Below are 12940 nucleotides of genomic sequence, written 5' to 3'. Positions count from 1 at the left end.
GGCAGCCGCGGCGGCGGTGTGAGGAGGCTCGGCCCGGCCGGTCCAGTCCGGGCCCCGGCACATTGGCAGGCTCCCGGAAGCCGGCACTCAGCCACTGCGCACGGTGACGCGGCGGCGGGGGCCGTACCGTCCGACTGACTGTACCGTAGTACGCGGCCCAGCGGCAGTGGCCCGCCGGGCCGCCCGGCCCGCCGCGACGCCCGGCCGCTACCGGCACGGTCGTGTCAGAGTAGTGAGTCGGCCTGCCACCCGGACCGGAGCTGTAACACTGGTAATGATTCAGTGCCGGACTCGACTCCGGGAGCCCGCCGGGCGACCCGGATTCATTCGAGTCATGGCTCGGATGATGGAATCACACTGAGTGAAACTAAAGCTGTACTAGAAATACAAAACGATGAAACAACTTGGCAAAACATGCCGGTCCCGGTTGGAGGGCTCCGAGGCTGAAAGTTTGCCTCACACGAGGCTGAAAAACAACTTAGATACATCTATTACTACACGAGGAGGTGCCCCATCGCTACAAGTCATCACACAGCTCCCTGCACATAAGGCTGAACTTTCCTCCCATCACCTGCAGCAGCTTTAAGACGGAGCCAGAGCATGTCTATCACACCATACCTCCATCACTATCTTCCAGAGCGGCTTTTCCCAGTACGAGTTCGGATACAAAATGAGTTCCTTCGAGCATGCAGCAGCGACCCATCGCCCCTACTTACAAGTTCAGAATCGGAGAGCAGATATCGGAATAGCAAACCTCCTTGAACTCCCTCTGAAGCTGTCCAGGTTGCCATTGGGTGGCGCTGTAAAAGAATTTGAACTGGCTTGCCTTGGCTCGCTTCTGCTCCACGAGCTTGCTGGCATGTCTAAGATCCGCGCCAAGGAACACCCCGTCGATAATCTCTTCTGATCCTACGACTTCGGAGCAGGAGTGGATAGTGTGCAACTCTCGGTTGGCAACTTGTCCTTGCAATGCCTTGTGGCCCTCCCTAGATTCAACGAGTGAGAACATTTCAAATGAAGATTGAAAGCTCTTACCCTCCGTAGTGTATCGTGTTATCATCGAAGTGAGGCAACTTTTCAGTGAAATCTCCTATGGTGCACGGTGTAGCCTTGTTAAGAATCAGCCCGTAGCTTCCGTGCTCCTGGCTGTGGTGCAGTACAAAGACTACCCGGCCTTCGTAAGCGCGCTGAAAGTCATCGGATCTCATGGTCGAAGGCTTGCCCGTCTCGATCATCAGGCATCCCTGTTCGATGTCCCACAACTCATGGGCCCACAGCCCCGTGTGCAGACTTGCCCGTCTCATCCAAAAAGGCGTCTCAGCCTACAGCTTATCAATCCAAACGCTTCCAAATCAACACAATCTACCTTGATCAGTCTAGAACGGTATTCCCTCCAGTGCAGTCTAGAAGTGGCTGGAATGAACAAGGCATCCTTCTTAGTTGCAATGTCGTCCCCATACAACCCTGCAGGTATCCATCATGAGATGTGAAATTGGGAAATGAGAAACAACAAACTAACCACACTTCAGTGCAGACAGTCCTTTCTTGTTGTTGGGCAATGAAAATAACTTGTCCTTTCCCTTGAAAGTATTTGAGAAGAGCGGTGTAGGCACGAAACCCTCCCTGAGCATAAGACCCTTCGCAGGCATTTCTTGCTCCTTCTGTGATATGACCATTCCCTCACCGGCAACAGCGAGGATAGCTAGTACGAATGCTGCACGAGTGATCATCATCCGCGATCGAGAGGGCCTTCCGACTTAAGTCCTCTTGTTCTCGTGCCACAAGGAAGGGCACTCTCGCGGCAATTGACGTCACAGGATGCGACCCTCACTCCTGAACGACTGTTCCCAACCCCGAGCCGTCGTTATCACCGGATGCACTTTCCCACAAGCAAGGAAGAGAGCGCTCTTGGTCAAGATGCAACCTGGACGATCAGAGTGTGAGTGCAAATGTTGTTTTGCACTTTCGTATTTGAGGTAAGCGCATGATACCTAGCTTACAGATCGAAAACAGTCCAAACAAAGTCTGCTTCACCAGCGACGATTTCAAGCAAGAGATCAGACAAGATTACAACACTACACAATCACAACTTGACAACATGTTGATGAATCCGTCGCACGATCATGGGCTAACATGGACAGTTTCCTTGCAGCGCAGCATACACAAGGTCCTAACAATGAGGCACAGTCAAAATGAGATGGATCAAACTTCTCAAGTTATTCTCAAGTAATAACAGACAATGTGTTTTCAAATGCATCATATCCTGCAGCTGTCTTCAACTAGACGCATGTGTATTTCTCTGTCTCTTCTGCAATCTTCTCTATCTCATCTCTGATGTGTGAACCCGCCATCCTTGCCCTGACCATTACTACACCCGCCCCTTTATTGATTGCCCCACCCCCTACCCCATGGACCCAGCACCCGGGCCCATCATACATATTTTCGCCAACAAAAGACCCCTGCTCACCGTACCCTCTTCACCCCTACTACCCCTAGTGCCGCCCATAATCAATCTCTCCACTTTCCCACCCCACCCAATTCATCACTTTTTTTGCAATGAGCCCGGGGTTCTAGTACCGGTACAACAAATGTCCCCTAATACCCTACCCTGCCTGCAACAACCACCCCAACACTCCCGACTTTTTCTACCAAATGTGTTTGGAGCCTCCACCCCACCCACCCTCCTTTTCCCCCACCAACCCGACTTGCAGGAAGGTCCCATGTAACAAATCTTTCGGTACATAAGGGACACACTACCCCACCGTTCTGTGCCATGTTGGAAACCCACCCCACCCACCCAGCAATCAAGGGCTGCTAGTCTATACCTCTAGCAATGGTGGAAGCGACTTGTGGCCTTAAAAAGCTACTCAGGCCCTACAACAACTTGGAGCTCTTCTACAATACGAAATAGTTCTTTTTCATTTCATTTCCCCCTTATCTTAGGTAGATTTTATCAAATTTAGAGAGAATATTCGTTAAATTACCGGTATTTAATAAGATTCTTCTTATTTGTAAATGTGTCCGAAACTTGGTTGCTTTTTAAGGTCGAAGGGCAAGGGCGGGAGACCTACCGATCCTACCCCACCCTAGGGAATATCTGGAACCCCCCCATTATCCAGGGCATAAACCGGTGGTATCAAGGACAGTCCGCCTCAGTGCGCATGTGGTAGGGCGCAGGGTCTGAAGCGGTGTAGGTTACAATAATTATTAAAAGCTATCAATTTGTACCCAGAGCTACAAATATGACCCCTTGTCCTGGTACTGAAACCTAGCAAGCCTCGTACTATTGGAACCGAGCTCCCACCGGCGGTACAGTTTGGGCACCGGATGGTACTCGAGCTCATAGAGGTGGGTCGCAGTCCTCGAAGCGGGCCTGGTAGACTACATGGCTACCACTACTGTGAGCGGACGGTAGCTCGGGTGGAGATTGAAATCTCGCGGGGTCACGCGACCCAGGGGAGAAAAGAAGAGACACCAAGAGACGGTCGTTTCTTGAAAAAATGAAACAATGCTGAAAAACATGCTCCTCTTTTCGAAATGTACGGTACTAGCTAGAGTCAATTGATTTTTGCTTCAAAAATCAAACTCCCACAACCCGAGGCTATAGTATGCACCTGTGGCTGACGCAAGTTGAAGTAGATGACCGCACACATCCTGAATCTTTAGATACCATGAGCTGTGTTGAATGTTCTCTATTGTAAGGCCGAATCACTTCTGCATGCAGAGGCACGAAAGACTGTGGGTTCTATGGGTGAATGGATTTGGGAATGAAGCCTGGGAGAGGTTTGTCAACCGTGACATTCTAGAGGAGGGAGGTAAGAGAATCGGTTTGGGAGGAAGAGAATAGGGAGGATCAAGGCCGGGGACTGCAAGGAGGAAGGCCCTGAGGCAGGAAGGGAGGGAGGAACGGGAGCAAACAGCTTGTACGCAGCAGAACAAAATTTGTATATTCAGGATCCACAAACTTTGTATATCCATTCTGTATACTTGTTCGATTTCTACACATCAGTGTACACAATGTTTCTCCTCTTGTGTGGATACCGCCATCCAGGAAATGTTCGAAGTCATTGAAATCGCTGTGAATCATCTGATATGACAGAGCAAAATTACTTTTAAACAAGCGATCTGTTCAGTAGTGAGACTTGTATTCATTATATTCTTTGCCGACTTCTTTTTGAGGTGAATTTCTGAGTCTTCTTTTCGCCGCATGGACGACTGTGAATTTTTCGTTGTGAGTTGTTATACATAAAAGGCAGATTGGAATCTAACTTTTCCCGAGACCCCAGCATGCTTGATTCAATCACCCCATGAAATCTTTCTTGTCCAAATGACCTCCTTAACCTACTCTTTCTTCCTCAGTTTTTCTCCCTTCCTATATCCGTCTTAATCTATCGCTGTCTCTGCCAAAGCTTCCAATTTGAGAGGGCGGTGCCAAGAGAGTCGGCGTGGAACAAAACCCACGCAGTATGCGATGTTCCTGTCGGAGAGAGACGCGTTATCAAGATGAAGTAGCGGGGCCCAGGGTTTTGGCAGGCCTGATCGTTTGCAGTTGAGACAAGTTTTGCTGGAAGTCAACAGTCTTGTATTGGGTTATGAATACAAGGAACTTCTTTCTGCGCCCTAGCGATCTCCGTACGCTAGTCTCAGGAGAGCTGTCAGCGAACTGATTGCCCGTAGCTTTTCTTGGAGAATGGGAGGCCGAGATGTTGGAGGAAAACGAGGAGAAAGGGGAAGACGAAGAGAATGATAAGTTTGATTCTGCAGTTCACTTTTCTTCACGTGAAGATTCTTCCCTGTTGTACTCACCTACTGTCTAGCCCCCATCTATGTTGGATAACGGCACGCGTTCATCACCCGGTCGTCATCTTCCTGGATATGGAAAATTGGATAATTTTGTTCTCTATTAATCAGCACGCCTGTGAACGTCTAGATGCTTTCACTCTCTATGGCGAACCGAGTCGAGTCTTTATAAACCCGAATAATTGTCACACCTTTCTAACGATCATACAAACCAACAAGCAACTGAGGAAGAAATCAAGCGCATATTTACGACGGAGATAGTCGAAACTTGACAAGAATTTGATGCTTGTCGTCCACCTTCAGCAGTCGAACCACGAAAGCACTGAAGCGAACGGAATTGCTTGGTAGTGTGCTCCTTGCGTAAGATCCAAGGACCTTCTGATAGTCTCGCACACGGACCTCGAGGTTGTACTTTGCTGTTTCACACGAGCTGGGACCATGAATGATTGTTCGTCATTGTTTAACGGTATTCACCAATAGAGTCACTCTATCTGACCAGGGGCTACATGCGGATCGAGTGCTGCAGCCACTTTGGTCAGGAACGAAGCAGCCGGGCACCTGAGGAGAGGAGACGCACTTGAAGTTTCTCTTGTCCATGGTATAGAGGACCCATGACGAGTGTTCAAGGTGCCATCGAAGAAGGCAGTAGGCTCGTCGAACGTCTAGCCGAGCTCAGCCGCCTCCTCTACATCGAGGCTCTGCATCAGACTTGTGCCATGTTTCGCTCCTGCGTGATTTTGGCGGGAACTCGAAAGGTTTGTGGGTACGCGTACCACCCCACCGTGCCAGCATCACACGACCACCCCCATGTAACCCCCCAAAACCACACTACCCGTACCACGAATAATCCGATCAGCTGCAGTCTCTCAGCTATGGAGGCGCAGGAGTCGATGGGAGCAGGAGCATGGCTGGGAGGAGGGGGAGGAATCAGGATGGCACCGCCCAGCAAAGACGTCATGAGGATATTCATCTCCACTGACAATCACCTCGGACATGCTGAAGACAACGAGATGCGGCAAGACGACAGCTTCTTGGCCATGGAAGAAGTATTCCAGCGAGCTACTGGATGCGAGGTTCTCGCCAAAAGGAACAAAGATCACTCACTGACTCTTCTTCAAACAATCCAGGCTGATTTTTTGCTGCTTGGTGGAGACTTGTTTGACAAAAATAAACCATCGAGGAACACTATGGTGAAGAGCGTGAAGATGTTCAAAAAATATTGTCTTGGAGAAAGGTTCACCATGTTTGGGTTCAGAAATCCCTATGAAAATTGACTTTGTTCGGAAAGGCCAGTCGCTTTGCAACCATTAGCATTGGATTCGATAGGAGACAAGCATCATGTATGCTGCATTGAATGAAATATTGGGGTTGACATTTCAAATCACAGGGTGGCTTTGTGAATTATGAGGACCCTTGCATGAATGTATCATTACCGGTATTCTTTTCCTTGTGACTTAAAGCAAGAGCAAGTTTTTGTTAAGATAGCGGATTTGTACGCAAATAGGTGTTTATCATACACGGCAATCACGACGATCCGGCTGGCAAAGGCAGTTATTCTGCGTTGGACGTTCTGTGGAATGCTGGGCTGGTCAATTACTTTGGCAAGCAGGTAGGGACCGATTGCTATTTCCCTGACCATGACAATTGTTCTACTCTACACCATGAACGTGATATGCTTTGGATTTTCATAGCAAGACGTCGAGAATGTCGTGATACGACCAATCTGCCTGAAGAAGGGAAATGTAAAGATTGCACTATATGGACTTGGGAACATGCGAGACGATAGATTGTATCAGGTGCATGCTTACTCTACCTTTTTTGCATCATTCCTATGACACTCTCTTCAAGAACTTTTGTAACCACAGGGTAAAATTTGAGCGAGCCGGTAGACCCACCCTGAGTCAAGGCAGGGAATGCAATCTCACTTGCATTGCTCTAAAACAGAACCCAAGGAAGAGTATTTTCATCTAATGGTCATACATCAGAACAGAGTGCGCATATTTCATTGTCGCTAGCGTTCTCATAACTTATATGCAGTTTCAACGTTCACAACAAGGGAAAGATTACATACCAGCGAACCTTTTACCTGAATGGTTGCATGCGATAATTTGGGGGCATGAGCATGAATGCAGAATAGATTTTGAATCCGAACCTAGCGGTGATTAGCTTTTTGTGCGCCTTAGCGCTTGACTGTCTTTCGATCAGCCAACAATGGAACAGTTCGAATTTCTCAGCCAGGGTCAAGCGTCCAGACGTCGCTAGTTGCTGCAGAATCTATTGTAATTTGTTTTAAGGATCCCGAATTGCCTGTTAGATATGTAAGACATTTCTCTTTTTTGAAGCCCAAGCATATGGCAGTTCTTGATATTCGACTTGGAAAGCACGGCGAATATCAGACTAAGTATCAAATTGATTCCGAATTCTACTTTCTGACGTTTTGTCAAGGCATGTCAAGATCAGACATCAAAATGTTCGGCCGTTCATATACGAGGAGTGTAACCTTAGTCTCCAAGATCCGAAACCTAAACAGAATGAGGAGGGTGTGAAGGCGTTTCTGGTTGAAAAGGTACCTGGTTTGTCCAAGCTTGCCAACGAGTGAGTTCATGACAGATCGAACAAATGATTCAAAGAGCAAAGGAAAATAATCCAGATACCCCTGAATGTCTGAGGCAACCTCTAATTCGATTGAAGGTATGCTCACACATGCCATTCCTACTTGGTAATATCTGTGTATTTATGCAGGTAGAATACACGGATTATCCTATGTTACATCCCAGGGGGTTCGGGCAGGTAAAAGTTGAATAATTGCAGTCGCATGATCGCTCAAGCACGAAACATGCGAAGATATTTGCAGGGAAGACCTTGTCCAATTGGAAAGTTGCAAATCCGTCCGATATGCTCTTGTAAGAGATTGCATCCCAATATCACTGTTTTGCTCGGGTGCAGGACGTATTCACTTGAAGTCAGGTTCTGGCGCAAATCAAAAAGACTGAAGCAAGAAGAAACGTCTTCCCAAAGACAAAATCGACCCGTGGAGATCCTTGAGGTTTTTGGTGGCCTAACTTACAAGTTTAATTCATTTATGACAGGGAGTAGACATGAATACGCTCATCGAAGAAGAATTGGAGAATATGGAAAAGTCAAAAAAATCCGGATTGCAGGTTAGGTCTGATATCTTGGGAGACTTGTGCTGACGTAGTCTTTGCAACAGCTTCTCTCAAGAAATGAGATATTAAATGCTGTGAAGGAGTTTGTCGATAAAGATGAAAACAAGTCGATAGGAGGCATGGTTGCTTCGACAATGAAAGAGGTCTCTTTCTGCTCGATGCCTGACAATGACCGAAACTTAGCATTTAGCAAGAAAAACTCGTGAAATGTCTAATAAGACTCAAACTGAAATTTTTGATAGTTGGAAGAATTAGTTGGGAATGCCGAAACCTACAAAGCTTTCGAAGACGAAAATGATTGCTTAGAAAAGCTGAAACCATTCTTGGAGCAAAGGTTATCTCCAATACCCTGATATCAAATGAGCACAGTGTAATTGTCCCCTTCTGCAGGCAATCAAAGAAGCAGTCGATGGGTCATGTGATAATTATTCAGACTTACACTGTACGCTAATGCTGCGCAAATTAGTTTCACACCGAATCCGCTGAAAATATTTTATTGGTCACCGACGATGTTGCATTTTCGTTTATTGATGTGTTTATCAGACCGTGAAATCGTCAGAACAGATGGACTGTGAGGATCATCAGAATGCTTCTGATCCAGACTTCCCCGAACAAGGTATCTTCTCCTGCTGCTGGGACTTGACAGACTTGGAAGTTACGACTTACGACTAGGTCCTTCAAGAGGACAGGCTCGAGGGAGAGCGAGAGGAAAGACAGCCGCTACAACAACTAGAGGGGGACGAGGAGCCCGAGGTGGTAGAGGAGCTGCGGCCACGTCGGCAGCGCGTGGCAAGCGCAAAGCTAGATCAACAAGGGACGATGACTCGTCCGACTCCAACAAGGTAGAGTCTCCAGTCGACGACCAAGAGCAATATGTATCCTATGGCGCCAAAGAAAAGAAACCCAAACCACCCTCTCAGAACCGAAAGCCAGCGTCTTTTGGTGTGAAATTCAATCGTATTGTGAAATTGAGATGATTTTTCTTACAGGGAAGTCTGCACTTGACGGAGGGGTTTCTGGAGAGGAAGAAGATGTCAAAACCACCCAAAGGTCGGCACAGAAGGGTGAACCAACCACAGGCAAAAGGAAACCAGCTGCAAACGATACGACGGTGACCGATTTCATTCAGCTTGCAAGTTGTTCTCATCGAATAACACAGGGAGACGGTCGCAAAACCAAAGCAGGTCGATGGGGAAGCATGAAGTAATAGCCTTGTGAGTTACGCGATATGCGCGTGTGAAAATTGCAGACTCGAGCACTGATACCTTAGGATTCGTGAGAACGGTACGAACGAGAAAGCTTGTCAGTGTTTCCAGTTTATTCATCACTCAAGTCTACGTCCATAACACTCGTCGGCTTCGTCTTGTGTCCTCTCTCTCAGTCTTCTCAAGCCTGAGCTGATCCCCACACCACCTTGCCAAATTCTGGGCGAGTCTTGAGCTGCTCACGCACCCACTTGACAGCCATGATGATGGAGTCCGGGACAGGGCGTGCGGTCATCGGAGCACTGCCGATGTCGAGGTAGCGCACGGAGCCATCCTCCTTGATGAAGAACCAAGCAGGCTCGCTGAACTTGTGCTTCTGCTCGATGTAGTTGGTCGGGTCGCTGATGAAGAGTCCCAGCTTCTGCATGGTCGAAGGCTCCAAGCCGTAGGCGACATCGAAGGAGATGCCGCAGTTAGCGACGGTCGTCTTGGCTTCGGGCTCCTTGTCTGCCGAGATCGCGATGACCTTGACGTTGATCTCCTCGAAGGACTTGAGGGCTGCTTGCAGGCTCTTGAGAGTGCCCTGGCAGAAGGGGCAGAAGTTTCCACGGTAGAACACGACGAGGGTCTCGGTGTTCTTGTAGGGGAAGGTGACCTCTCCTCCTCCGACCTTGGGGAGAGTCAGGGAGGGGAAGGCGCTGCCAGGAGCAAGGGAGGTGTGGGTGGATGGCATGGTTGTTTGCTGCGACGTCCCCTCCCTATCCTTCTTTTATATCAACCGCATCGGGGGGAGGGACATGACCATTGCGACCTGGCTTGTAAGGACCGGTGCATCAATCCAGAAGTTGTGGGGTAGGGGGTGATCTCATTAGCAACAGTGGTTGCGGCATAAAACAATTTTAAACATCTTATCTTTTGTACCCTACTGTTTATAAGGAACCTCGAAGTGGATATAGGGGGTAGGGTGTCTCTTTACTGCTATCTTTCAAGGAGCATGTAGGTCGGGGTCTTGAACCGTTGCTTCTTTCGGGCGGCTTAGTAGGGCGGCTTCCGGGCCCAAGGCCGATAGCATGATAGATAGACTGAGATAGATAGGCTACCGTCGAACATGAACTAGTACGACGGCCGGGCGGTCCGCCGGTCGACAGTCCGATCCGGCGTGATCGCATCCGTCAGTAGCCGCCTAGTAGGTCGCTGATCATGAGTGGCATCGGCACGGTAGCTTATATTCGCGAGTTGCCGGGAAGCGGCTGGAGGCTTCAACACAGATACAAACTTGAAAGTTACGGAGTACTAGTCAGTTAGGAACTCAGTCCGGAAGCATGTCCGGAGTCCAGTGGGACTCTCAGCTTGGTAGCCTCATACCCCGGCGCAGTGAAACTTCGGGACTCGCCCACTGGGTCACCGGCCGGGAGTCAACTTGTCCCCGGCGTTGTCATGCATGAGTCGTAAATCACCCTGTCCTGGGGATATTCAGTCATAGAAGGAGGCCATGCTGCTACCGGCGGGGAGAGCATCAGAGCAGCTCGATACTCTTCCTCGCACGCTGCCGTCATGTCGCTTGTGCTGGGCTCGGTGACGTTGGGATGACGATAATGAGGCTGAGCAGCGAGCAGAAAAGACCTCAGCTTCTGCAGCGAGACACCGGCTGGTTGACCATCTCGCATAACTCGTCTCCCTCGAACCCAAGCGTCCGATAGCGTCGAGCCCGATCCTGGAGCCTGAGACCGACTGCCGAGCACGAGGAGACTGAGGGGGTCCGTGCGAGGAAGCAATGCTAGCGATGTCAGGTCCCACAAGGTAAGGTCGGCCTCCATCCCCTCAGCTATCTCTCCTGCTTTGCCTTTCATGCCCACGGCAGCATATCCGTTCGCACTGGCAAGCTGCAGAGCAGTCTTGGAGGGAAGAGGCCAATCTCTGTACTCCGGCGACGAGACCGTCTGCAGGATGGTAGCAAGTTTAAGCACCTCGAGCATGTCTTGCCCGTCTGAGGAGCACGAGCCATCGCATCCGAGCGTGATATTAACGCCAGCATGCTCGTACTTCTGCAGGGGCATGATACCGCTTCCTAATCTGAGATTGCTCAGAGGGTTGTGAACTATGCTAGCTCCGCACTCCGCCATGATCGAAGCTTCCTCGTCATCTAGCCAGATGCCATGAGCACAGGATGTGCCGGGGAGTTGGAGGAAGCCAAGGTCACGCAGATGTTTGACTGCACTCCCTGAAGGAAACCATTGTCGCGCCATCATCGCCTGTGCTCTCGTCTCAAGCAAGTGAATGTGTCCTCTCAGATTGTACTTCTTCCGGATCTCAGTCGCAGCTGCCAGCAGCTCCGATGATGCATTGTAAACAGTGACGGGCCCAATCACTATCTCAATGCCTTCATCTGGAGCATGAAAACGCGTCGCCGCGTCCTCCCACAGCCTTATCACCTCCTCTGTCTTCTTGACATCTCGCTGCCCCCGCTCGGTTCGGAAACTTCCGTCCCCCCGCATGCCCCTGCAACACGAGCCGTCCTCCCGCATCTTACCGTTCCTCTCAGCAGCATCTGGTACTGTTGGGATGTAGTTGGAGTACATGTCGGCGTCGTCCCCCAGCATGGGAGCGATGAAGGCGCGTATCCCCAACGCCTTGTAAGCTTGCACTGCTTGCTCGAGGTCCTCCAGGTTTCTGATGAGCAAGTGATCGAGGACCACCGTGCATCCGCTCATCAAGGCCTCTACTCCACAGAGCATGGCAGACAGGCCGATGGCTTCTGCAGGCGTTGCACTCCAGCTCTCCTCTTTGAACCATCCGCAGCATCCTCTTGGCTCATGACGGATCAGCTGCTGGACCCACAGCTCAAGGGGCAAGGGTCGGATCAGACCACGGGCCCAATGCTCAACAGAGTGAGTGTGAGCATTGACAAAACCTGGGAGAACCATCCTCTCGCTGCAGTCGATCGTCTCCGCAGCTGATGCAGCCATGGAGCAAGCTTCGCCTATTCTTGATATCTTCCCCCCGCTCAAGAGTATATCTCTCCTTTGGTACCTGACACCATTGAAAACGTCAGGTGCGGCAGGGAAACTGCGATTAGTGCGTCTTACTCTCCGTATCCAGTAGGTAGGAGAACATTATGAAGAATCGTATCTTTGGCTCCCTCTAACTGCGACGTGGAGTGCAGGTAATTATGAACATTCCATTGTTCTAGAAACAATTTAGAATCAGTCAAGATCAGTACGACAGCATGCTGTTTCACGCATGTATACATGTTTCCTACTAAAATCATCGTTTAACTTCGTCCCTTCCCGCACATGCCTCCCTGTCCTGGCATACCTTCTACCATTGCGCCCTTTTGCATGTTTACTCTTGTGCTTGTGTGTAACACCGTGGCTTTAACACCGTGGCACATCTGGTACCACATCCCCCCACATACCCGTCCAGTCTTTGTGGCAATGTCACGGGGGTGGAACTACTATATTCGATCTCATCCGCGGGCCAACCACTGCCTCTAGCCCATACCTGGTACTAATTTTCAGTTAAATACCCCTCCCATCCACCGCGATGCACATCGAGGGCGGTGGTCATGCAGGGGGTATAAGGCAACGATGCAAGATCTATGACGCGCCATGGGGAGAAATTCAAATCCGAATTTTGGCGGGCAATCTGCTCTGCATCCTTGCCATGAGCAAGACGACAGCAGACAGAGAGGAATGCCCTATTTGTAAGACGAGATAGAGTACGAACAGTATTCGGACGATCCCTGAACACTGCATCAAAGCTTGTTCA

General features: G+C 49.7%; 5 protein-coding genes across 5 annotated transcripts; 2 read left to right on the top strand and 3 right to left on the bottom strand.

Annotated features, from left to right (window-relative positions):
• Positions 1-517: 517 nt before the first annotated feature.
• On the bottom strand, positions 518-1649 carry GUITHDRAFT_137812 (hypothetical protein; the record flags this gene model as incomplete). Its single annotated transcript, XM_005834156.1, has 6 exons — positions 518-571; positions 619-708; positions 755-986; positions 1036-1322; positions 1367-1464; positions 1520-1649. 6 exons carry the CDS (start codon positions 1647-1649, stop codon positions 518-520), a joined length of 891 nt encoding a protein of 296 aa, XP_005834213.1.
• Positions 1650-5756: 4107 nt separating this feature from the next.
• On the top strand, positions 5757-6412 carry Mre11 (Mre11/sbcD nuclease; the record flags this gene model as incomplete). Its single annotated transcript, XM_005834155.1, has 5 exons — positions 5757-5873; positions 5928-6034; positions 6089-6140; positions 6188-6235; positions 6305-6412. Coding segments are annotated over 5 exons (432 nt in total), but the record flags the coding sequence as incomplete, so codon positions are not given.
• Positions 6413-7151: 739 nt separating this feature from the next.
• Positions 7152-9174, top strand: GUITHDRAFT_107142 (hypothetical protein; the record flags this gene model as incomplete). The annotated part of the gene is made up of 11 exons (XM_005834154.1): positions 7152-7201; positions 7246-7395; positions 7768-7846; positions 7890-7961; positions 8012-8110; positions 8210-8301; positions 8358-8409; positions 8511-8583; positions 8751-8909; positions 8957-9078; positions 9127-9174. 11 exons carry the CDS (start codon positions 7152-7154, stop codon positions 9172-9174), a joined length of 996 nt encoding a protein of 331 aa, XP_005834211.1.
• Positions 9175-9280: 106 nt separating this feature from the next.
• GUITHDRAFT_94101 (hypothetical protein) lies at positions 9281-9907 on the bottom strand (the record flags this gene model as incomplete). The annotated part of the gene is made up of 1 exon (XM_005834153.1): positions 9281-9907. A coding segment is annotated over one exon (554 nt), but the record flags the coding sequence as incomplete, so codon positions are not given.
• Positions 9908-10587: 680 nt separating this feature from the next.
• GUITHDRAFT_107140 (hypothetical protein) lies at positions 10588-12138 on the bottom strand (the record flags this gene model as incomplete). The annotated part of the gene is made up of 1 exon (XM_005834152.1): positions 10588-12138. One exon carries the CDS (start codon positions 12136-12138, stop codon positions 10588-10590), a length of 1551 nt encoding a protein of 516 aa, XP_005834209.1.
• Between the last annotated feature and the right edge of the window lie 802 nt (positions 12139-12940).

This window comes from Guillardia theta, assembly GCF_000315625.1.
Source record: "Guillardia theta CCMP2712 unplaced genomic scaffold GUITHscaffold_27, whole genome shotgun sequence".
NCBI classification, from domain to species: Eukaryota; class Cryptophyceae; order Pyrenomonadales; family Geminigeraceae; genus Guillardia; species Guillardia theta.
The sequence above is the reverse complement of the archived record's forward strand: the minus strand, read 5'-3'. Positions and strand labels throughout refer to the sequence as shown.